The sequence below is a fragment of the Hylobates moloch genome, unplaced genomic scaffold, assembly GCF_009828535.3.
Source record: "Hylobates moloch isolate HMO894 unplaced genomic scaffold, HMol_V3 SCAFFOLD_1, whole genome shotgun sequence".
In the NCBI taxonomy this organism is placed as follows: Eukaryota; Metazoa; Chordata; class Mammalia; order Primates; family Hylobatidae; genus Hylobates; species Hylobates moloch.
Window position 1 is genome coordinate 99,249,724 of NW_026652276.1, and position 25,665 is coordinate 99,275,388.

Below are 25,665 nucleotides of genomic sequence, written 5' to 3' on the forward strand. Positions count from 1 at the left end.
CTAAAGGATGTATTTAGTCTTCCAGAATATCCAAGGTGACAATTTAATGGATATGTAAACGCTGGCCCCTGTGCACAGGGGAGAAGATCCTTTTCCTCCAGCTGCCCCACCTCCTCATCGGAGCTGCCCCACCTTGGGTGACCCATTGAAGTTGCATTACCACAGCCTTCCTTTTGTCTGGTCACTGGAATAACCCAACAGTGGGAATATCAGCTCCGTGGCAGGCAGCTGGAGGGGCTCATGACAGCTCAGAACCCCATGGCTGTGCTCCTACTTACTCTTTCAAGGTGACAGGTTTGCCTGTCTCTGCTTCCCGCCTCAGATTTCTCACCAACACATCTCCATACTGGGCAATGATAGGGACCATCTAAGCACAAAACACAACACCACCCATAGTTAAATGTGCAGACACAAGTCCCAGAAGGACATGACTTTCCCTGGCATGGAACAATAAGTGACGTTGTATAATGAATTTTATGATGTGTTTTCTGTACATAAAAAGACCATTTTTAGGAAGCTCAAATTCAGCAGACTACCCCTTGGAAAGGAACTGTGATCTTACTTCCTACCTCTCCCCACCTGATTCATTCTTGCAGTTTCTAATTAAAACTCGTGTTATTTTCATACCTCCTTGAGTTTTCCACTGGTGAAAGATGGAGTCAGCAATGATCGTATTCTCTTCCATTCTTCATCCTCAGCTATAGAGATGGCACTTTTCATAAATCCCACTGGCCCAAAAGGCTAGAGTTCAAAGCAGAAACATTTTGTCCTACATCAGTTGTGGAGATCTCCATGGTTGTAGAAAATGTGTTAAACAGGCATCATGTATTTAACAAATATTTAGTGACTGTCTACTAGATGACAGGCCCTATGATAGATGCTGAATAGGGATTTATCCCAGATGCCCAGTGTCCTGGGATGTATTTGTATGTGGGGGCAGTGATCGGGAGACCCAGCCACCTGATGTGGTCTCCAGCCTGTATATCCCAGTCTCCTTTTACATGCAAATTCTCCACATGGTAGGGAACCTGTTCTTCCAGTGGAATAGACAGGATCAATGCCTAGCGCTCATGCAGTGTAGAGAGAGAGTGGCGACAGAGAGGCAGGTGGCTTTGTTGGACTGTATGTTGCCTCAGAGGAGCTCTGTCTTTATGTTCACCTAAACCATGGGCAACATTAAAAAGAGGTGCCTTGATGTGGTGGATTTAAAAAAATATACAATGAGAACACATGGACACAGGAAGGGGAACATCACACACCGGGGCCTGTTGTGGGGTGGGGAGAGGGGGGAAGGAGAGCATTAGGAGTTATACCTAATGTTAAATGATGAGTTAATGGGTGCAGCACACCAACATGGCACATGTATACACATGTAACAAACATACACGTTGTGCACATGTACCTTAAAACTTAAAGTATAATAAAAAAGTAGGTAATACTTTTAAAACTCACAATGTATTTTGAAGAAATAATGCGATTCTATTAACATTCTTTTCTCTTAATTTTTTATTCCATGGATAGAAAAAAAGAAGAAAGAGAATTATTTTTGCCAACTTGGATCTGGTCTATCAAGCCAGCATGATTGAAACTTTCTTTCATCTTCCATAGCCATATTTTGTTTTATAATGAGTACTTAAAGCACTCTTTTATGTTAAAAATTCAGCAAACTAGGGAGAGAAAATTCCTCCATTTGATAAAGAGAATCTACAAAAAAACCCCACTTCATCTAAATCATGCTTAATGATGAAAGACCAAATGCTTCCTTCCTAATATTAGGAATAATTCAAAAATTCACCGCATTTATTTGACATTAGACTGGGAAAAAGAATTAAAAGGCATACAGATTGGAAAGGAAATAAAAGAATTGTCTCTATTTTCAAGTGACATAATTGTCAATGTATAAAATCTCAAGGAATACAAAAAGACTTCTAGAAATATTGTCAGTTCTGCAAGGTTCTAGGATACAAGATCAACAAACAAAAACCAAGCACGTTTCTATGTACCAACAATCAATATCTGAAAATACAAGAAAAACATAATATCATTTACAGTCACTCCAACAAAAATGAAATACTTTAGCTGTAAATCCAACAAAACATTTACAGGATCTCTATGCTGAAAACTACAAATTGCTGAAAGCAATCAGAGAAAATCTAAGGAAATGGAGAGGCATACTATGTTCATGAATTGAAAGACCATAGTGAAGATAAAGACTTTCCCTAAACTGATCTATACATTTAATTCAATTCTTGTCAAAATAACAATATGTTTATTTATAGACACTGAGAAACTCATTCTGAATTTTTATGGAAAAGCAGAGGACCAGAAGAGCTAAAACAAATCTGAAAAAATACATCCATAAAAGTGGGAAGAATCACCTACATGATGTTGAGAGTTACTGTACAGCTACTAGAGTCACCAGTTTGTTGTTGGTGGAGCAATAAGCACAGTGATCAGTGGGACAGAATAGCAAATGAAAGATGCAAAGAAACATGCCCAATTAATTTTTGACAATATACCCACATTTCCAAAAATGACTTTGGAACAACTGGACAGCCATAAGCCACAAAAAATGAACCTTGATCTAAATCTCACACCTTATGCAAAAAATAACACAAAATAAATAGTAGAGTTACATTTAGTAAAGCATTAAACTTTATGACTTTCAGAAAAATTGACAATATAGGAAGGAGGGCTAGGCAAAGAACTTTCAGACTTGACACCAAAAGCACAATCCATAAAAAAAATATTAATACATTGGCCTCCTCAAGATAAAAAAAGTTTTCTCTGATAAAGACCCTCTCAGAGAAAAAGACTTGTGACTGTAGGATAGTATCAGGGAGCCATATGGAGATGGAATGGGTCTGCATCTTGACCATGCTGGTCATTACACAAACCTACAAATGTGATAAATTTGTGTAGAACTACCCAAACACTCAAGAGCAGCCTGGCCAATATGGTGAAACCTCATCTCTACTAAAAATTCAAAAATTAGTAGGGCACGCTGGTGCACACCTGTAGTCCCAGCTACTTGGGAGGTGGAGGCAGAAGAACCACTTGAACCCTGGAGGCAGAGGTTGCAGTAAGCCAAGACCACACCACTGCACTCCCATCTGGGTGACAAAGTGTGACTCTGCCCCAAAAAACAAACAACAAAAAAAGCAAAAAGAAAAAACTACATACACAAATGAGGGCATATAAAACTGGTGAAATCTGAATAAGCTCTGTGAACTGTATCAATGTTAATTTCCTGTACTCTAGTAATGTGAATATACCGTATTTATAGTTATGCAAGAGTGCAAGATGTTACCATTGGGAGGTGGGCAGGATGAAGTGTACATGGAACCTTCCTGCACATTTTTTAGGCAACTGTCTTGAATATATAAGAATTTTAAAGTTTACGGGGGTGGAGCCAAGATGGCCGAATAGGAACAGCTCCAGTCTACAGCTCCCAGCATGAGCGACGCAGAAGACGGGTGATTTCTGCATTTCCATCTGAGGTACCAGGTTCATCTCACTAGGGAGTGCCAAACAGTGGGTGCAAGACAGTTGGTGCAGCGCACCGTGCACGAGCCAAAGCAGGGCGAGGCATTGCCTCACTTGGGAAGTGCAAGGGGTCAGGGAGTTCCCTTTCCTAGTCAAAGAAAGGGGTAACAGATGGCACCTGGAAAATTGGGTCACTCCCACCCTAATACTGCGCTTTTCCAACAGGCTTGGAAAGTGGCACTCCAGGAGATTGTGTCCCGCACCTGGCTTGGAGGGTCCTATGCCCATGGAGTCTCGCTGATTGCTAGCACAGCAGTCTGAGATCAAACTGCAAGGCGGCAGCGAGGCTGGGGGAGGGGCACCTGCCATTGCCCAGGCTTGCTTAGGTAAACAAAGCAGCCAGGAAGCTCGAGCTAGGTGGAGCCCACCACAGCTCAAGGAGGCCTGCCTTCCTCTGTAGGCTCCACCTCTGGGGGCAGGGCACAGACAAACAAAAAGACAGCAGGAACCTCTGCAGACTTAAATGTCTCTGTCTGACAGCTTTGAAGAGAGTAGTGGTTCTCTGAGCACGCAGCTGGAGATCTGAGAACAGGCAGACTGCCTCCTCAATTGGGTCCCTGACCCCCAAGCAGCCTAACTGGGAGGCACCCCCCAGTAGGGACAGACTGACACCTCACTCAGCCAGGTACTCCTCTGAGACAAAACTTCCAGAGGAACGATCAGGCAGCAACATTTGCTGTTCACCAATATCTGCTGTTCTGCAGCCTCCGCTGCTGGCACCCAGCAAAACAGTGTCTGGAGTGGACCTTTAGCAAACTCCAACAGACCTGCAGCTGAGGGTCCTGTCTGTTAGAAGGAAAACTAACAGAAAGGACACCCACACCAAAAACCCATCTGTACATCACCATCATCAAAGACCAAAAGTAGAAAAACCTACAAAGATGGGGAGAAAACAGAGCAGGAAAACTGGAAACTCTAAAAGGCAGAGCACATCTCCTCCTCCAAAGGAACGCAGTTCCTCACCAGCAACAGAACAAAACTGGATGGAGAATTACTTTGACGAATTGAGAGAAGAAGGCTTCAGACAATCAAACTACTCCGAGCTATGGGAGGAAATTCAAACCAATGGCAAAGAAGTTAAAAACTTTGAAAAAAAAATAGATGAATGTATAACTAAGATAACCAATGCACAGAAGGGCTTAAGGGAGCTGATGGAGCTGAAAGCCAAGTTTTGAGAACTATGTGAAGATTACAGAAGCCTCGGTAGCCGATGCGATCAACTGGAAGAAAGGGTATCAGCGATGGAAGATGAAATGAATGAAATGAAGCAAGAAGGGAAGTTTAGAGAAAAAAGAATGAAAAGAAACGAACAAAGCCTCCAAGAAATATGGGACTATGTGAAAAGACCAAACCTACATCTGATTGGTGTGCCTGAAAGTGATGGGGAGAATGGAACCAAGCTGGAAAACACTCTGCAGGATATTATCCAGGAGAACTTCCCCAATCTAGCAAGGCAGGCCAACATTCAGATTCAGGAAATACAGAGAATGCCACAAAGATACTCCTCGAGAAGGGCAACTCCAAGACACATAATTGTCAGATTCACCAAAGTTGAAATGAAGGAAAAAATGTTAAGGGCAGCCAGAGAGAAAGGTTGGGTTACTCACAAGGGGAAGGCCATCAGACTAACAGCTGATCTCTCAGCAGAAACTCTGCAAGCCAGAAGAGAGTGGGGACTGATATTCAACATTCTTAAAGAAAAGAATTTTCAACCCAGAATCTCATATCCAGCCAAACTAAGCTTCATAAGTGAAGGAGAAATAAAATACTTTACAGAAAAGCAAATGCTGAGTGATTTTGTCACCACCAGGCCTGCCCTAAAAGAGCTCCTGAAGGAAGCACTAAACATGGAAAGGAACAACTGGTACCAGCCCCTGCGAAAACATGCCAAATTGTAAAGACCATCAAGGCTAGGAAGAAACTGCACCAACTAACGAGCAAAATAACCAACTAACATCATAATGACAGGATCAAATTCACACATAACAATATTAACTTTAAATGTAAATGGGCTAAATGCTCCAATTAAAAGACACAGACTGGCAAATTGGATAAGGAGTCAAGACCCATCAGTGTGCTGTATTCAGGACACCCATCTCACGGGCAGAGACACACATAGACTCAAAATAAAGGGATGGAGGAAGATCTACCAAGCAAAAGGAAAACAAAAAAAGGCAGGGGTTGCAATCCTAGTCTCTGATAAAACAGACTTTAAACCAACAAAGATCAAAAGAGACAAAGAAGGCCATTACATAATGGTAAAGGGATCAATTCAATAAGAAGAACTAACTATCCTAAATATATATGCACCCAACACAGGAGCACCCAGATTCATAAAGCAAGTCCTGAGTGACCTACAAAGAGACTTAAACTCCCACACAATAATAATGGGAGATTTTAACACCCCACTGTCAACATTAGACAGATCAACGAGACAGAAAGGTAACAAGGATACCCAGGAATTGAACTCAGCTCTGCACCAAGCAGACCTAATAGACATCTACAGAACTCTCCACCCCAAATCAACAGAATATACATTTTTTTCAGCACCACACCACACCTATTCCAAAATTGACCACATAGTTGGAAGTAAAGCTCTCCTCAGCAAATGTGAAAGAACAGAAATTATAACAAACTGTCTCTCAGACCACGGTGCAATCAAACTACAACTCAGGATTAAGAAACTCACTCAAAACCACTCAACTACATGGAAACTGAACAACCTGCTCCTGAATGACTACTGGGTACATAACGAAATGAAGGCAGAAATAAAGATATTCTTTGAAACCAATGAGAACAAAGACACAACATACCAGAATCTCTGGGACACATTCAAAGCAGTGTGTAGAGGGAAATTTATAGCACTAAATGCCCATAAGAGAAAGCAGGAAAGATCTAAAATTGACGCCCTAACATCACAATTAAAAGAACTAGAGAAACAAGAGTAAACGCATTCAAAAGCTAGCAGAAGGCAAGAAATAACTAAGATCAGAGCAGAACTGAAGGAAATAGAGACACAAAAAAACCCTTCAAAAAATCAATGAATCCAGGAGCTGGGTTTTTGAAAAACTCAACAAAATTGATAGACCGCTAGCAAGCCTAATAAAGAAGAAAAGAGAGAAGAATCAAATAGATGCAATAAGAAATGATAAAGGGGATATCACCATCCATCCCACAGAAATACAAACTACCATCAGAGAATACTATAAACACCTTTACGCAAATAAACTAGAAAATCTGGAAGAAATGGATAAATTCCTCGACACATACACTCTCCCAAGACTAAACCAGGAAGAAGTTGAATTTCTGAATAGACCAATAACAGGCTCTGAAATTGAAGCAATAATTAATAGCTTACCAACCAAAAAAAGTCCAGGACCAGACGGATTCACAGCCGAATTCTACCAGAGGTACAAGGAGGAGCTGGTACCATTCTTTCTGAAACTATTCCAATCAATAGAAAAAGAGGGAATCCTCCCTAACTCATTTTATGAGGCCAGCATCATCCTGATACCAAAGCCTGGCAGAGACACAACAAAAAAAGGGAATTTTAGACCGACATCCCTGATGAACATCAATGCAAAAATCTTCAATAAAATACTGGCAAACGGAATCCAGCAGCACATCAAAAAGCTTATACACCATGATCAAGTGGGCTTCATCCATGGGATGTAAGGCTGGTTCAACATATGCAAATCAATAAATGTAATCCAGCATATAAACAGAACCAAAGACAAAAACCACATGATTATCTCAATAGATGCAGAAAAGGCCTTTGACAAAATTCAACAACCCTTCATGCTAAAAACTCTCAATAAATTAGGCATTGATGGGACGTATCTCAAAATCATAAGAGCTATCTATGACAAACCCACAGCCAATATCATACTGAATGGGCAAAAACTGGAAGCATTCCCTTTGAAAACTGGCACAAGACAGGGATGCCCTCTCTCACCACTCCTATTCAACATAGTGCTGGAAGTTCTGGCCAGGGCAATCAGGCAGGAGAAGGAAATAAAGGGTATTCAATTAGGAAAAGAGGAAGTCAAATTGTCCCTGTTTGCAGATGATATGATTGTATATCTAGAAAACCCCATTGTCTCAGCCCAAAATCGCCTTAAGCTGATAAGCAACTTCAGCAAAGTCTCAGGATACAAAATCAATGTACAAAAATCACAAGCATTCTTGTACACCAATCACAGACAAACAGAGAGCCAAATCATGAGTGAACTCCCATTCACAATTGCTTCAAAGAGAATAAAATACCTAGGAATCCAACTTACAAGGGATGTGAAGGACCTCTTCAAGGAGAACTACAAACCACTGCTCAATGAAATCAAAGAGGATACAAACAAATGGAAGAACATTCCATGCTCATGGGTTGGAAGAATCAATATCATGAAAATGGCCATACTGCCCAAGGTAATTTATAGATTCAATGCCATCCCCATCAAGCTACCAATGACTTTCTTCACAGAATTGGAAAAAAGTACTTTAAAGTTCATATGGAACCAAAAAAGAGCCTGCATTGCCAAGTCAATCCTAAGCCAAAAGAACAAAGCTGGAGGCATCACACTACCTGACTTCAAACTATACTACAAAGCTACAGTAACCAAAACAGCATGGTACTGGTACCACAACAGAGACATAGATCAATGGATCAGAACACAGCCCTCAGAAATAATGCCACATATCTACAACTATCTGATCTTTGACAAACCTGACAAAAACAAGCAATGGGAAAATGATTCCCTATTGAACAAATGGTGCTGGGAAAACTGGCTAGCCATATGTAGAAAGCTGAAACTGGATCCCTTCCTTACACCTTATAGAAAAATTAATTCAAGATGGATTAAAGACTTAAATGTTAGACCTAAAATCATAAAAACCCTAGAAGAAAACCTAGGCAATACCATTCAGGACATAGGTATGGGCAAGGACTTCATGTCTAAAACACCAAAAGCAATGGCAACAAAAGCCAAAATTGACAAATGGGATCTAATTAAATGAAAGAACTTCTGCACAGCAAAAGAAACTACCATCAGAGTGAACAGGCAACCTACAGAATGGGAGAAAATTTTCACAATCTACTCATCTGACAAAGGGCTAATAACCAGAATCTACAATGAACTCAAACAAATTTACAAGGAAAAAACAACCCCATCAAAAAGTGGGTGAAGGACATGAACAGACACTTCTCAAAAGAAGGCATTTATGCAGGCAAAAGACACATGCAAAAATGCTCATCATCACTGGCCATCAGAGAAATGCAAATCAAAACCACAATGAGATACCATCTCACACCAGTTAGAATGGCCATAATTAAAAGTCAGGAAACAACAGGTACTGGAGAAGATGTGGAGAAATAGGAACACTTTTACACTGTTGGTGGGACTGTAAACTAGTTCAACCATTGTGGAAGTCAGTGTGGCGATTCCTCAGGGATCTAGAACTAGAAATACCATTTGACCCAGCCATCCCATTACTGGATATATACCCAAAGGACTATAAATCATACTGCTATAAAGACACATGCGCACGTATGTTTATTGTGGCACTATTCACAATAGCAAAGAGTTGGAACCAACCCAAATGTCCAACAATGATAGACTGGATTAAGATAATGTGGCACATATACACCATGGAATAGTATGCAGCCATAAAAAGTGATGAGTTCATGTCCGTTGTAGGGACATGGATGAAATTGGAAACCATAATTCTCAGTAAACTGTCGCAAGGACAGAAAACCAAACACCGCATGTTCTCACTCATAGGTGGGAATTGAACAATGAGAACACATGGACACAGGAAGGGGAACATCACACTCCGGGGACTGTTGTGGGTTGGGTGGAGGGTGGAGGGACAGCATTAGGAGACATACCTAATGCTAAATGACAATTTAATGGGTGCAGCACACCAACATGGCACATGGATACATATGTAACAAACCTGAACATTGTGCACATGTACCCTAAAACTTTAAGTATAATAATAATAATAAAGAAAAAAAATTTTTAAATAAAAATTTAATCAATCAATGAGTATTTTAATTTCAAAAAATGGATGCTTACCCTCCGGTTTGTGAAGACAGAATAACATTCTTTCACTAGCACTGTTTTGATCATGTCGGGATCTGTGATAGCCAGCACAGGCTGTTGACAGTCATAAAAACTGTGTGGAGAAAACAGAGTTGATTAAACATCAACAGCCTTATGCTACAGCTGGAGCCAAACCCAGGAAGCCAGACTTTGATCCTGACATTACATAATCCCCTAGTTGTACAATACACAGTAATCTTAGGTTCTAGTTCATTAGGTATAAGACACAGCAAGAGTCTGACACAGGAGCTACCCAAGTCTTCAAATGATGAAGGGTAATGTGGGCCAAACACGGAAGAGAGATTGAAAGACAAAAGAGCTCTTCAAAGAGATCGTGGTTAGAAATGACAGGAGAGCATTTGTTAAGCTGGGTGGTGCATACATGGGTATTTCCCATGCCATTCTCCACAATGTTTCATAGGTTTAAAATATTTCACTTTAAAAAGAATATTAGGTCCGTGGAAAATTGAAAGCAAGTAAATCATCACACGCTCACAAGGACTAAATGTTTCAAAGCTAGTTGCTGTGGGGCCAATGGACATCCAGAGCTGTGTGTCCTTCCTACTCAGTCGTGTTGCCTGTATGGGCCATGCCAGGTCCACAGCACCCTGCAGGCAGCACTGTGGTTTCTGAAGACTTGATGAGAGAAGATGAAGTACAAACAGGCAAAACCTTCTCCCTGATTCTTCTAGTGAACGAACACACCACTGCACCTCTTCCACCACTCTTGCCAAACCTCTAGCTCCTCTGACAGGGAAGAGCTGCTGCAGTTGGCTGAGGCCACCTTATAAAATCACAGTCCAGGCCGGGCGCGGTGGCTCACGCTTGTAATCCCAGCACTTTGGGAGGCCGAGGAGGGCGGATCACGAGGTCAGGAGATCGAGACCACGGTGAAACCCCGTCTCTACTAAAAATACAAAAAATTAGCCGGGCGTGGTGGCGGGCGCCTGTAGTCCCAGCTACTCAGAGAGGCTGAGGCAGGAGAATGGCGTGAACCTGGGAGGCGGAGCTTGCAGTGAGCCGAGATTGCGCCACTGCACTCCAGCCTGGGCGACAGAGCGAGACTCCATCTCAAAAAAAAAAAAAAAAAATCACAGTCCATCAGCCCACTAGGGAACACAATGGTTTAAGAATATTCAGCATTTCTTCAAATTCAGCAGAAATGTATAGACAAAGATATACTTATATATCCTTCTATTAAAAAGTCTTGGCTTAAAGTTAATAATAAAACAGAATGAAAAATTCCACACTTACACGGAAAGTTGAAAAAAAAGAAACAGCAGAGCATAAATGGTTTCCCAATCTGTTTCTCTATATCTCTCAACCCTTCTTTCAAAAGCATGTTAAATCCAAAGTTTAAATGAAAGAGTTTTGGCTTTTAATTTAAAGTGAATCGATGTGGGAAGAAGATGATGCCATGCATTTATGAGCACATATTCGAAGGGTCTGAGACAATGCATGTGATTAAAGGGCACCAAGGGAAGAAAAAAAGAAGAGGGGAATAGGCAGACACTGGACAGAAAGTGATGCTGGGAGTCCCTGGGCCACCAAAGCCTGGAGAAAAGTGGTAACCACAATGCTCCCAGCCTAGTTTAGACCGAAGACCTCAACACCTGGTGACATATGGGATCCTTGGTAGGACAAGCCTCAAAAATTCTACAGTAGCCAGTGTGAACATTGTGAGAACCAAAATTATGGCGTGTGTGTGTGTGTGTGTGTGTGTGTGTGTGTGTGTCAGTGTGTCTGTGTGCCTATGTGTGTGGTTAAAAACCTTGACAAATAAATCAAAGAAGGCTATGATGAGTGGATTCTCATGCTTGTGTGCCTGATAACAAAACTATCACAAAATACTTGGCGAAACCACAAGCTTGCCGAAAGCCCAACCCAACCTTACACAAAAATATTTCTGCAAGGACACCTGCCCAGCAACTCCCTGTCCAACCTTGGTGTTGCATCACCCTTGTTACAGATCTTTGTAGTTAAGGAGAACTATTTCAAAATCCATATGAAGTCCTCCTCATATTTTCCTTGGAACATCTTTGTCTTCCTTTACCTCCCTGAATTTGCACATAGCTTATAATGGCACACAGATTCCCATTCTAGTACTCTTCTCCCAAATACATATCTTCTTCTTTCAGAAAACCTCTCTGTAGTTAGGTTGGCAAGAGCTTCATCCCAAGAGGCTCTGGGCTGAGACTATCCTCTGTGCAGTGGGGTAAACTCATCTTAGAAACAAGTCTATCCAGTGGAATCTTCCAGAATACTCACCCCCAGACTTTTCTATACTTTTTATAACATTCCATGTCAAAAGTCCAAAAGCCCTGGGAGGAGAAACAAAATAATATTTCATTATTATTTTAAATGTACTTAACCCTGCCTTTAATTGGGGTTGAAAACAGTGAAATCCAATGAATTTAGACTTGCTGGCAGCTAGAGGAAGCTTATTTAGAGATGTCGTAAGAGAAAGGAAAAAAAATAGAAGAGATATTTGAAATGGGAAATTTAAAATCACTCTTGAATTTTCTTTAAGTGTTGTCAATACTGAATGTCTTATCCTTGTGTATAAATACTAAGTAACTCCTTGTCTTTCTGATGTTCTTTGCTTTTTCATGTGTTGTCTCTAAAATCTCATAAATCCTTGAATGATCACCTCCAGGGGCATGTGGAGAAACTGAGGCTGAGGGAATGTGAATGAGCATCAGATGGAACGTGCAGTCTTTTGTCTCTTTGTTCTTCATCCTTTTCATTTATTTCATGAGCTCACTCTAGAATTCTAGCAGAATTAGAAAGTTACGGACACCAGGGACCTCTTTTAGTCTAGCAGATTTAGATAAGTGTGAGGCATTTTTGTTGAGTGAGAAAATGAGTGAGTGAGTGGATGACAAAATGGACTCACTTTCCAGTTTTCCAGCTTAACATGGAAGTTCTGAGAAAATGTCACCTCTACACACCGGAGACAGCAAATTATGACACTTGCTCCGAGTTTGCACTGAAACTTAAAAAAAAAACTTTCCTGTTTCTACATTTCAGGGGTGAAGTTTTAACTATGGAAAAGAAGGTCCGAGGAATGTGTATCTTGGGGGTACATCTGCTAAGGATTTGACATGGGAAAGGTGGTGGGTTTCAGGCCTCTTAGCCCAAGCCTGCATGTATACATCCAGATGGCCTGAGGCAACCAAAAACTACAAATAAGTGAAACAGCCAGCTCCTGTCTTAACTGTTTGACCAACCTTGCAACATTCCGTTATGACTTGTTCCTGCCCTGCCCCAACTGATCGATCAATCGACCTCGTGACATTTTTCTTCTGGACAATGAGTCTTATGATCTCCCCACCATGCTCCTTGTGATCCCCTCCTCTGCTGACAATAGATAACCTCCTTTAACTGCAACTTTCCACTGCTTACCCCAGTCCTATAAAACTGCCCCACCCCTATCTCCCTTTGCAGACTCCTTTTTCAGGCTCAGTCAGCCTGCACTCAGGTGATTAAAAAGCTTTATTGCTCACACAGACTGTTTGGTGGTCTCTTCACATGGATGCACATGACATTTGGTGCCAAAGACCCGGGACAGGGGGACTCCTTTGGGAGTCTGGTCCCCTGTCCTCACCCTCACTCCATGAGGAGATCCACCTATGACCTTGGGTCCTCAGACCAGCCAGCCCAAGGACATCTCATCAATTTTAAATGGGGTAAGTGGCCTCTTTTTATTCTCTTCTCCAACCTCTCTTGCTATCCCTCCACGCTTCAATCTCTCCCTTCCTTAATTTTGGTTTCTTTCCTTTTCTGGTAGAGACAGAGGAGATGCGTTTTATCCATGAACTCAAAACTCTGGCACTGGTCACGGACTCGGGAACAGTCTTCCCTTGGTGTCTAAATCACTGTCGGGACACCTGCCTGGTTATTCACCCACATTTCAGAGGTGTCTGATCACTCTGGGGATGCCTGCCTTGATCATTCACCTTGGTGCAAGTACCACCTCCCCTGGGTGGCAAGTACCACCTTCCCTGGGTGGCAAGCACCACCTCCCCTGGGTGGCAAGTATCATCCCCCCTCTCTCCATGTCTCTACCTTCTCTTTTCTCTGGGCTTGCCCCCTTCACTATGGGCAACCTTCCACCCTCCATTCCCCATTCTTTTTCCTTAGCCTGTGTTCTTCAAAACCTAAAACCCCCTTTGACTAACACCTGACCTAAAACCTAAATTCCTTATTTTCTTCTGCAACACTGCTTGGCCCCAATACAAACTCGACAATGGTTCCAAATAGCCAGAAAATGACACTTTTGATTTCTTGATCTTATAAGACCTGAATGATTTTTGTTGAAAAATGGGCAAATGATCTGAGGTGCCTGACATCCAGGCATTCTTTTACACATCAGTCTCTCCCTAGTCTCTGCTCCCAGTGAGACTCATCCCAAATCTTTCTTCTTTCTCTCCTGTCTCTTTCTTCAGTCTCCACCCTAAGCTCTGAGTCCTTTGAATCCTCCTTTTCCATGAACCCATCTGACCTCTCCCCTCCCCACCAGGCTGCTCCTCACGAGGCCAAGCCATGTCCCAATTCTTCCTCAGCCTCTGCTCCCCCACCCTGTAATAGAAGTATTACCTCCCCTCCTCACACCCACTCCACCTTACGGTTTCATTCCGAGACTAGACCTCCTCCACCTGCCCAACAATTTCCTCTTAGTGAGGTGGCTGGAGCTGAAGGCATAGTCAAGGTACATGTGCCTTTTTCTCTATCGACCTCTCCCAGATCAGTCAGCGTTTAGGCTCTTTCTCATCAGACCCCACTAAATATATACAGGAATTCCAATATTTAACTCAGTCCTACAATTTAACCTGGAGTGACTTAAATGTCATCCTGATTTCTACCCTCTCCCAGATGAGTGGGAAAGAGTTTATACCCTAGCCCAATCTCACACTGACACCCACCAGTGTCATGAGCCAGACCTTCAAGAAGGCATCAGGGCAGTTCCCCAAGAGCATCCCCATTGGCAGTACAAGATGGACTCCCCAGGTATAGCTAGGTGAGATTACATGGTCTCCTGCCTAGTTGAGGGGCTCAAAAAAGCAGCATACAAAGCTGTTAATTATGAAAAACTAAAGGAAACTACCCAAGGTAAAGATGAAAACCTAGCCCAGTTCATGGCCTGCTTAGCAGCTACAATTAGACGCTTCACAGCCCTGGACCCAGAGGGGCCAGAAGGCTGCCTATCCTTAATATGCATTTTATGACCCAATCCACTCCTGACATTAGAAAAAACTCCAAAAATTGGATTCCAGGCCTCAAACCCCACAACAGGACTTAAATAGCCTCACCTTCAAGGTGTATCATAATAGAGAAGAGGCAGCCAAGTGATGATGAATCTCTGAGTGATAGCTACTTGCCTCCAGTGTAGGACAACCCACAACTATGTCTCCAGCATACAAAACCTTCAGAACATCCAAGCCACAGCCCCCAGTGCCTCCTTCAAAACCTTCTCATGGACCTTGCTTCAAATGCCAAAAGCCTGGCCACTGGGCCTCAGAATGCCCACAGCATGGGATTCCTCCTAAGCCATGCCCTCTTGTGTGGGCTCCAACTGGAGGTTGGACTGTCTGACTCACATCACCACTGCTCCTAAAGTTCCTGGAGCTCAAACCCAACGTTTCTTGGCTGACTCCTTCCCAGATCTCCTTGGCTTAGTGGCTGAAGACTGATGCTGCCTGATCACCTCGGAAGCCCCCCGGAGAATCATGGATGCCAAACTTCAGGTAACTCTTACAGCGGAGGGTAAGTCCATCCACTGTTTAATTGATACGGGGGCTACCCACTCCACATTACCTTCTTTCCAAGGGCCTGTTTCCCTTGCCCCCATAACTGTTGTGGGTATTGACGGCCAGGCTTCTAAACCTCTTAAAACTCCCCAACTTTGGTGCCAAATTGGGCAACATTCTTTTATGCACTCCTTTTTAGTTATCCCCACCTGCCAGTTCCCTTATTAGGCTGAGATATTTTAACCAAATTATCTGCTTCTCTGACTATTCCTGGACTACAGCCACATCTCATTGCCACCCTTCTTCCCAACCCAAAGCCTCCTTCGTGTCTTCCTCTTGTATCCCTCCTCCTTAACCCACAGGTATGGGACACCTCTACTCCCTACCTGGCAACTGATCACATGCCCATTACTATCCCATTAAAACCTAATCACCCTTACCCAGGTTAATGTCAGTATCCCATCCCACAAGAGGCTTTAAGGGGATTGAAGCCTATTATCACTCATCTGCTATAGCATGGGCTTCTAAAGCCTACAAACTCTCCTTGTAATTCCCCCATCTTACCGGTCTAAACACCAGACAAGTCTTACAGGTTTGTTCAGGATCTGCACCTTATCAACCAAATTGTTTTCCTATCCACCCTGTGGTGCCCAACCTGTACACTCTTTTGTTCTCAATATCTCCCTCCACAACTCACTATTCCATTCTTGATCTTAAAGATGCTTTTTTTCACTATTCCCTTGCACCCCACGTCCCAACCTCTCTTTGCTTTTACCTAAACTGATCCTGACACCCATCAGTCCTAGGAGCTTACCTGGGCTGTACTGCCACAAGGCTTCTGGGACAGCCCTCATTACTTCAGCCAAGCTCTTTCTCATGATTTACTTTCTTTCCATCCCTCTGCTTCCCACCTTATTCAATATATTGATGACCTTCTACTCTGTAGTCCCTCCTTTGAGTCTTTTCAACAAGATACCCTCCTGCTCCTTCAACATTTATTCTCCAAAGGATATCAGGTATCCCCCTCCAAAGCTCAAATTTCTTCTCCATCTGTTACATACTTCAGCATAATTCTTCATGAAAACACATATGCTGTCCCTGCTGATCATGTCTGGCTGATCTCTCAAACCCCAACCCCTCCTACAAAACAACTCCTTTCTTTTCTGGGCATGGTTGGATACTTTTGCCTTTGGATACCTGGTTTTGCCATCCTAACAAAACCATTATATAAACTCACAAAGGGAAACCTAGCTGACCCCATAGATCCTAAATCCTTTCCTCACTCCTCTTTCCATTCCTTGAAGACAGCTCTAGAGGCTGCTCCCATACTAGCTCTTTCTGACTCATCCCAACCCTTTTCATTACACACAGCCAAAGTGCAGGGCTGTGCAGTTGGAATTCTTACACAAGGACTGGGACTGTGCCCTGTAGCCTTTTTGTCCAAACAACTTGACCTTACTGTTTTAGGCTGGCCATCATGTCTCTGTGCTGTGGCTGCCACCACCCTAATACTTTTAGAGGCCCTCAAAATCACAAACTATGCTCAACTCACCCTCTACATTTCTCATAACTTGCAAAATATATTTTCTTCCTCACACCTGATGCATATACTTTCTGTTCCCTGGCTCCTTCAGCAATACCCACTCTCTGTTGAGTCTCCAAAAATTACCATTGTTCCTGGCCCGGACTTCAATCTGGCCTCCCACATTATTCCTGATACCACACCTGACCCCCATGACTGTATCTCTCTGATCCATCTGACATTCACTCCATTTCCCCATATTTCCTTCTTTCCTGTTTTTCACCTGAATCACAGTTAGTTTATTGATGGCAGTTCCACCAGGCCTAATGACCACTCACCAGCAAAGGCAGGCTGTTCTATATTATCCTCCACATCTATCATTGAGGCTACTGCTCTGCCCCCCTCCACTATCTCTCAGCAAGCCAAACTCATTACCTTAACTTGGGCCCTCACTCTTGCAAAGGGACTACACATCAATATTTATACTGACTCTAAATGCCGTCCATACCCTGCACCACCATGCTGTAATATGGGCTGAAAGAGGTTTCCTCACTATGCAAGTGTCCTCCATCATTAATGCCTCTTTAATAAAAATTCTTCTCGAGGCCACTTTAATTCCAAAAAACGCTGGAGTCATTCACTACAAAGGCCATCAAAGACCCCATTGCTCAAGGCAACAATTATGCTGATGAGAGAGCTAAAGAAGCAGCCAATATTCCTACTTCTGCCCCTCATGGCCAGTTTTTCTCCTTCTCATCAGTCACTCCTATTTACTCTCCCACTGAAGTTTCCACATATCAACCCCTCCTCACTCAAGGAAGATGGTTCTTAGACCAAGAAAAATATCTCCTTCCAGTCTCACAGGCCCATTCTATTCTGTCGTCATTTCATAACCTCTTCCATGTAGGTTACAAGCCACTAGCCCCCTCTTAGAATCTCTCATTTCCTTTAAGACATTTGCCCTGCATTTCACTCCATTCTTGGGTACCTTCCCCTTGTTCTTCGGACTCTCCTCCCATTCCCCCTTCTTGCTTACTTATACCCAACCCCATGAATAGCAATGAAAGGTTGGTTGTAGACACTATGCTGTTTCTCATACACCATAAAAAAATCAAACCTCCCCCTCTACCCAGTTGCCCCATCAATCCCCATTACAGCCACTAAGGGCTGATGCCCTTGCTAAATCCCTAAGAGTCTGGGTGCAAGACACCTCTTTTGGCACTCCTTCTCATCTTTTCACTTTGCATTTCCAGTTTTGTCTTGCACAAGGCCTCTTCTTCCTCTGTGGCTCCATCACATACATGAGTCTATCTGCTAATTTGACAGGTACATGTACACTAGTTTTTCTTATTCCCAAATTGAAAAAATTCAATTTGCAAATGGGACTGAACAACTTCCTGTCCCCCTCATGACACCAACCAGACAAAAAAATAGTTATTCCTCTAATCTCTGTACCTGTAGGGTTAGGACTTTCTGCTTCTACTATTGCCCTTGGAACTGGAATAGCAGGCGTTTCAACTTCTGTCACAACTTTCTGTAGCCTTTCTAATGACTTTTCTGCTAGCATTATAGATACATCACAAACTTTATCAGTCCTTCAGACCCAGATTGACTCCTTAGCCCTAGTCATCCTCCAAAATCACTGAGGCCTTGACCTACTCACTGCTGAAAAAGGAGGACTCTATATTTTTAAATGAAGAATGTTATTTTTATGTAAACCAACCTGGCCTGGTATATGACAATATAAAAAAGCTTAAAGATAAAGACCAAAAACTCACCAGCCAGGCAAATAATTACTCTGGACCCACCTGGACACTTTCTAACTGGGTGTCTTGGCTCCTCCCTATTCTTAGTCCTCTGGTACCTGTTTTTCTCCTTCTCTTATTCAGGACTTGTGTCTTCAGTTGGTTTCTCAATTAATATAAAAACACATTCAGACTATCACCAATTATTCTACACAACAAATATTACTTTTAACAAGTCCATGGTACCATCCTCTGCCCCAAGATCTCCCCACAGCCTAAATTCCTATTCCTTGTAACTCATTATAAAATTTTCTTTAAGGCATCCAAATGGCCCATAATCCCACTTGAAGCAGCCTTGAGAAACATCATCCATTTGTCTCCATACCACCCCCCCAAAATTTTTGCTGCCCCAACACTTCGTCACTATTTTGTTTTATTTTTCTTAATATAAGAAGACAGGAATGTCAGGCCTCTGAGCCCAAGCCTGTACGTGTACATCCAGATGGCCTGGGGCAACTGAAAACTACAAAAGAAATGAAACAGCCAGCTCCTGTCTTAACTGATTGACAAATCTTATGACATTCCATTATGACTTGTTCCCGCCCTGCCCCAACTGATTCATCAATCAACCTGGTGACATTCTTCTCTGCACAATGAGTCTTATGATCTCCCCACCATGCACCTTGTGGCCCCCTCCGCTGCTGACAATGGATAACCACCTTTAACTGTATCTTTCCACTGCTTACCCCAGTCCTATAAAACTGCCCCACCCCTATCTCCCCTTGCTGACTCTTTTTCAGACTCAGTCGGCCTGCACCCAAGTGATTAAAAACCTTTATTGCTCACACAAAGCCTCTTTGGTGGTCTCTTCACACGGACACATGTGAAAGTAGGGAAATTATTGCTCTTGCAGAGGGAAAAAATATGAAATTCCTGGGCAGTAATTAGACAACAAAGCCCTCACTTGGGAGAACTAGAATCTGAGAAACAAGCCTCAGGTATGCAGGAAAGATTATCTAAGCCAGAGAGCTGACTGCTGCTGCTGGCCATGTGGAAATGAGCTCATAATTTCCCATCCAGGGACCAGGCCCTGAACACAGCATCAGATAAGGTTAGGCAAAAAGGCTCGGCCAAAGTCCCCAGTCCGTGTGGCACATATGACATTCTATTTATGAAATTAAATATTTAATAATTTTGTCAAATCATCCCCTTTCTGGTGATTTTACATGTGATTCTGCCTTTGTGTAAAAAATAAACCTATGAATTAATATTGTGCTTAAATATCTGAGGTTAATAAACAACCACTATCTCATCTCAGTTACATCCACTCTGTGCTCAGACTCACCCACAAGATGCAGCCTTCAAAGGAAAAGAAGTAAAGCAGAACCCCTTTGTTCTGTGTCTCAAAGTGGCGAAAGATGTCATGGGGAGTAAGAGCTGGGGTAGATCCATGGAAATCCCCTCACAAAATTTGGCATTTTTTGAAGAGGCTTCAAGCAGGTGCAAGTGACCCAATGGTAAATACTTGATCTCCCTAATAAACTGAGTTTCAAAGCTGTGCAGGAGGAAGGGAAAAAAGGCTACTCATGAGCTCTTGCTACAGAGAGGAGTTTTACTCTCATGTCCACAGATAACAAGCCACAATCAGGGGCTCCTGTTCCTACTTTTAATAGTAACTAAGTATGGCTGTACCTTCCTGGGAACCTGCCCGGAGCAAAAAGGAAATGCTCTTTATGGTGCTCACAAAGTCTGCACACCAAGCTGTGAACATCAGATTGATGGATCTGCTTGACATTTGGGCTGTCCAACTGAGGCAAACCTGAGGTTCCTGAGAGTTAGCAAGAGAGCCCCTGTGTAAACCTTGCTCTGAGTGATGCCTACACACTGTTTCTGAAAGTATAAAACCTCAGACATTCCTCCTGAGGAGAAGCATTTTTACTGATAGAAATAAGTTGCTCTTTGCAATCATAAGAAGCAAAAGAGGAAGCTCAAAAACACTCACCTTACGGTAGGACCAAATATTTCCCACAAAAGGAAGAGGTGTGGGCCCTGGAATTCCAAGCTTCTTAAAAAGTCCATGTGAATGGGTTCCATATCTACAAAGCGAAACAGATATCAGGTGTCTTGGATTGTGACTTTATAGATATAGGGGCTGGTGAGTCACTGACTGAGGAACTGGAATGATCAAGAGAAGGAGGTAACATTAGGCCATAAAAAATAACAGTAACTCCAACGGCAATGATTATATTTGTTCATCAGGTCCTTTCATGCCTCCACCATGAGACACCAAAAAGTTACAATAATTAGCTAAAAGCAGCTGAAGTCTTCATGGTCCCAATCCTGGAATGAATATTTGATAAATGTTCCCAAATGTGAATGATCCTGAGAGGTTCAGGCAGGAATTCTTCCAGGGCACGTCATTCCCTCATGTCTTTTTAGTAAGTGGACTCTTCCCTGATTTTGGGATTCTCATCCTAGGTAGAAAGGGTGACAACTTTTTTTTGTCTTCTGCAATGAGAATGAGATTTTGCATCACTGCATCGACTCAATCACAGGCGGTCACTGAGAGCCTATGGTGACCCTGTCCTTAGAATTTGCTCAGAGTCTTTTATGTTTTCCCTTCCCCCTAAGCTCTGACCCTGTTTTAGGATCTTCTTAAACTGTCATTCACAGAGAGGTCTTGGAGGAGTCACAGAGTCCTTATTTCTACAGATTGACAACTGTGCTCCAGGCTTCCATTGGCCTCGTAGAAATGCGAGCACGTTTCAGCTACACCTCAGTCTCTGTGGTCAGATGATCTGGTTGATTTGAGCTATTGGGGAGGGTGATTGACTCATATTTTCCTGAATGACACTGTGCAGAAGAATCACAACTAAGAACAAGGACATTCCTCCTCTTGTGGAATCTAGCCTTCCAACTGGTGATATCCACCTGATAAACACAGTGCCAGTGATATGGTCTGAATCTGTGCCCCTACCCAAATCTCATGTTGAAATGTAATCCCCAATTCTGGAAGTGGGGCTCGATAGAAGGTGATTGTATCTTAGGGGCAGTTTCTCATGGTTTCACACCATCCCCCTTGGGTGCTGTCCTCTTGACAATGAGTTTTTATGAGATCTGTTGGTTTAAAAGTGTGTGGCACCTCCTCCCTACCCTCTCTTGCTTCTGCTCCAGTCATGTAAGATCTCCTTCACCCTCTGACATGATTGTAAATTTCCTGAGGCCTCCCTAGAGGCAGAAGTTGCTATGCTTCCTGTAGAGCCTGCAGAACCATGAGCCAACTAAATCTCATTCCTTTCTAAATTACCCACCCTGAGATATTTCTTTATAGCAATGGAAGAAAAGACTAATACAGCCAGACGTGCTCATTTTTTGTCAAGGTGATCAATTACAAAGCAGTCAGTTTATTGCATCTGCACATCAATTGTCTGTAGGAAAACCCATCAAGGCTGCTGCTCCCTATAGCAGGCCTGCTTGCAACCCATCTTTGATGGGCCATGTATGGACCCCCCAACTGGGGGTTCTGGATATCTGAAGACCTTCCCAGTCTGAGGTTACTGAGGGGTAGAAGACTGGATGAAGAAGAACAGCTGATGGAAGAGGTAGCCAGCCATCAATTCAACCATGAATCTGCTAGTCCCACAAGCTTGGCCTCAGACAGGCAAATTAGGAAAACGCGGTTCTAGAGTATGGTGTGTATAAATGTATCCATATGCCTCATATGTGCTTTCAGCTGAAAGACAGGCACCTTCTAACGGCCAGGTACCTTCCTGTTGATAGCAAAAATGGAGTATTCCACATAAGTAACCATAAAATGTTCCAGACAGTTCAATTAAGACCTTGTTTTCTCTTCTTTAAAGTGTTGCCCTTAAGGCAGTATAGGTTCCAAACATTCTGTACAAATCCGGTGACTCTTATAATATGTGGTAAAATACAACTGAGAAATGGCATGGAGGCTCGTGTTTGGAGAACCCAGCAGAGACAGCATAGCCAGGCCCAATAGTGCATTTGGATCCTTGCCCCAGAACAGTTAGTGGAAGTGTGTGCACCCTCTACCAAAACCAGGGTGGCCTTGGGTTTTCCCACTCCTGTTCCTTCCTTTGTTGTCGCTGCCATGGAAAATCAATGACACTAATCTCTGCTTCTAAACTTTCTACAAGTTACATGATCTCTCAGGCCAGGACAAACTACTGAGTTAATGTGTCAGCAGCATTGGCCCCCCGAGGAAAGATCTAGGTGAGCGTCTAGACTCACTTGGTTCCATATCAAGGCAGAGGCTAGGCTGGGCAAACTGTTTAGTTTCTTTCCAGCTCCTCTCTGTTTGGTAGAGTAATGCTGCTTTCAGTTACAATGAAGAGGCTAACAGAAGAATCAGTCATCTATTGCATGTAATTGTATAGGCCTAAGAAGGGCATGGTCTACACTACAGCTTCTGAATCCTGGGCTGTACCGGCATGGTTTAAGGCTAAGGTATTGTGTGCCTGACTGCCAGAATCTGTAGCGACAGCCCCACAACATCGCCAACCACACACAGAGTGACACTGATGGTGCCCTTGTGTCCAGGCTTCAGGCAGATGAGATGCCAACATGTTTATCCTTCAAGTGACTTCCACTAGGGGGCCAGGACCCATGAATATCTATTTGGAGTTCTACCCTGAGGGGTGAGGAATATTTTCTCACTTCATCTGGATCCTACCTGGATGCTTTTGCTGTCATCACTGGCTCACACTCTTGCTTACTTCCTAGCCCTGAGAGTTTAGGATAACCTGCTAAGCAGGTGTATTTGAAATGGGGTATTAAAATAAACTCTTGGGAAAGTATTTTTAAAAAGACATTTGCAATCTTGTCCTGGAGATAGACATTTGTGCATTAGACTCATATTCCTGACATTATTCTGGAAAGGTAAGGTTATTTTATACACATTTATTGCCACAAATACTGAACTAATAGCCCTCTTTTATCACCCAGAAGGAACATGCTGGAATTAGTCTATCTCCAAAAAAATCTGGCTTTAAAAAGGATGAATTTAAGCCACATCAATTCATGTTGAAATGCCAGTAGATGGAAACTATGTTACCACAACTTACTGAATTGCTAACTTTTCTGTGAAAGAATTAAAATGAGGTTTGTATTTTCTGTTTCCATGTGACCATGATTCCTTACTCTTAGTAACTGTGAAACTGAGTTAGAAGTAAAATATGACAGGCGGGAAACCTCCACTACACACAGTAGGGAGAGACTCTTCTTTCCACCTGCTCTAGGATGCCAGGATCTCACCGGCGAGAAGATTCATCCTCTTCTCCTGCAACTTAAAGGGAAAAATGTAAAATCCAAATTCTGGTTTAGTAAGCTGGGTCCAAACCATTGTCTATTAGATTATCCTCAATCAATGCTGTCCCTAAACTGTTCCTTCCACTAAAGATGGATGGGAGAGATGCTTATTTATTCCTTTACAGATCTGCAAAACATCCATCATAACCTCTATATGTTTGTAGCGTCCAACACTTAAGCTACTTCTCCTTGAAAAAAAATAAAAATAAAAATAAAGTGAAATAAAAATTGTTTTCTTCAGGTCTTAGAGTTTTTAAGATAATGAATATGTTTGGTGAATCTCTAAGAGGGATCTAGTGTTCCTCTGTCTTTTATTTTTTATCAGTCAGGTTAATTAAATAAAATATAATGCAATATAATATGGCTCATCATATTTTAGTGTACAGTTTGATGCATTTTGACAATAAAGATATAAAACATTATCACCTTTACAAGTATCCTTGGATCCCTTTGTAGTCAATTCCCACTCTTTCCCTGAGTCACTGTTTTCTGACCTTATCATTTTTGCTTTTCTTAGCATTTTATATGAATAGAATCCTATAGAATGTGGCCTTTTGAGTCTGACTTCCTTTACTTAGCATGATGTTTTTGAGATTTATCAGTGTTGTCGTATGTATCAATGGTTTGTTCCTTTTTATTGCTTACTAGTAGTAGTATAGATATACCATAATTTCTTTATTCATTCACCAGCCAAGACATTTGAGTTGTTTACAGATTGTGGCTATTATGAATAAAACTGTTATGAACATTGGCATATAAAAAAAAGAAAATCTTTTTTTTTCTTTTTTTTGAGACGGAATCTCACTCTGCTACCCAGGCTGGAGTGCAGTGGCATGATCTCAGCTCACTGCAACCTCCTCCTCTCAGGTTCAAGCAATTCTCCTGCCTCAGCCTCCCAAGTAGCTGGGACTACAGGTATGCACCACCATGCCAGCTAATTTTTGTAATTTTAGTAGAGACAGGGTTTCACCATGTTAGCCAGGCTGGTCTTGAACTCCTGACCTCAGGCAGTCCACCTGCCTCGGCCTCCCAAAGTGCTGGGATGACAGGTGTGAGCTACCACGGCTGGCCTGAACATCCTTTTTGGTCTTCAAAACAGATAAGAGAAAGAGAGGCCTGACTAGCACCACAAGTCCAAGGAAACAGAGAAGAGGAGCCTGGACAGTTACTCACAGGTAGAAGAGTATCAGGCTGACAGCCAGGAGAAGCCAGGTTTCCACGGCCAAGTTTGGGATGAGATCCATCACTACTTTCCTTCCTTATCTCTCTCCTCTGAGTCTTCCTTTCAGCTGTGTGCTGCTGTTTGCTGGGCTGTGTGCGTGGAGCTTTCCTGCCCTGCACAGCAGTGATTCAATGAGGCTGTTGGATTGTTTATATGGTGGAGAAGGAGGCAGGGCTGGAGCTGCAGCCAGTAGCAGGGCCCCCTGTGATCGACCTGCAGTTGGAAAAGGCTTCTCCACCTTGACAGTTGGCAAATAATCACACACACACACCACTCACTGACCTCCTTTGAGTTCATATTCTATGTGGAATCATAAACAATCAAACAATCAATGTTGCTGGGGAGTGCAAGGGTTCTGGGTTCTTATCAGAAACACAAATGGAGCCATTGACATAAAATCTATTAACTCTCCTCTTGTCTCTATGGCTGTCCTCATTCCAGAATACTTGAA

The 25,665-nt window shown here is 42.6% G+C and overlaps 1 protein-coding gene across 1 annotated transcript in view; it reads right to left on the reverse strand.

Moving 5' to 3' along the window:
• Positions 1-25,412, reverse strand: part of LOC116810916 (cytochrome P450 3A7) — a 104,694-nt gene extending 79,282 nt beyond the window's left edge. Inside the window, exons 1-6 of the mRNA XM_032756001.2 lie at positions 25,166-25,412; positions 20,664-20,757; positions 11,913-11,965; positions 9,618-9,717; positions 628-741; positions 279-367 (exon numbers count right to left, since the gene is read on the reverse strand). Coding sequence (XP_032611892.2) covers positions 279-367; positions 628-741; positions 9,618-9,717; positions 11,913-11,965; positions 20,664-20,757; positions 25,166-25,236 — 521 coding nt within the window. The 5' untranslated portion in view covers positions 25,237-25,412. The remainder of the gene's footprint in view (positions 1-278; positions 368-627; positions 742-9,617; positions 9,718-11,912; positions 11,966-20,663; positions 20,758-25,165) is intronic.
• Positions 25,413-25,665: the final 253 nt, after the last annotated feature.